This window comes from Penaeus monodon, chromosome 21 (assembly GCF_015228065.2).
Source record: "Penaeus monodon isolate SGIC_2016 chromosome 21, NSTDA_Pmon_1, whole genome shotgun sequence".
In the NCBI taxonomy this organism is placed as follows: domain Eukaryota; kingdom Metazoa; phylum Arthropoda; class Malacostraca; order Decapoda; family Penaeidae; genus Penaeus; species Penaeus monodon.
In genome coordinates, this window is record NC_051406.1 from 9,724,356 (window position 1) to 9,725,262 (window position 907).

General features: G+C 34.4%; 1 protein-coding gene across 1 annotated transcript in view; it reads right to left on the bottom strand.

Annotated features, from left to right (window-relative positions):
- Positions 1 to 907, bottom strand: part of LOC119586190 (vacuolar protein sorting-associated protein 45-like) — a gene marked incomplete in the record, with an annotated part of 11,967 nt that overhangs the window by 8,948 nt on the left and 2,112 nt on the right. The window contains 1 exon segment of the mRNA XM_037934892.1: positions 586 to 784. Coding sequence (XP_037790820.1) covers positions 586 to 784 — 199 coding nt within the window.

Below are 907 nucleotides of genomic sequence, written 5' to 3' on the forward strand. Positions count from 1 at the left end.
CATTATGAACATCCTGATTATTCAAATCCAATCTTATAAAACCTTAAAATCAGCAAACTCATTCCCCTTAACCCCTACTTAACTACTGGCAATAATCAACCAAACTGCACCACGTGTGATCAGTCCTATTCATCTGTTCAACACCTGGTACTGTTAGTGTTCATCAGCTATATCCATGATATGACTACCCACACCTCCTCTCCCTGAGCCAATCACAGAGCTATCTCCTGATATACTGTCTAACATTATATATTACTATTTATATCTCTAATACATAATCTCTTGTTTTACATAACAATATGATCTTATATGTGCATATTTACATACTTATAGTAATCTATACCCATTTTCATTCATATGCAAGGTGTCACTGTGATAACCTATTCAGCTTTGCCCTCTACTGGCACTATCTACGCAATATATGACAATGATAAATACATTTTCTAAACCTACAGAACAAAACCTATTAAAGAATAAAGGAAAAACCCAAAAAAAAAAGCAAAATAAAAAATAAATCAATAAAACTACAAAACACAATCACTAAATCTAAAAAAAAACATTAGCAATAATACTATCACAACTTACATATATAATAAGCTCCATAGCGTGGCTTCTGCAGCTCATGACACAGGGCTCTGATATTGTCCTGCGTAGGCCGGACATAAACCAGACACTTCAGGTACGACATGTTTTCCCCTGAGCTTGTCTGGTCCAGGCGTTCAAACATGTATACTTCCTGCCTCATGACTTCGCTCATCCCTAGGACCAAACTTACAAAAGATGTCTGTAGAAGAGATTTAAGACAAGTGATTTGTGTGTGTAAAGTTTAAATATATTGTACATGATTTGAATCATTATAAATGTAAAACTGACATGCATAAGTGAAGAATAACAGCTTAATCAGATT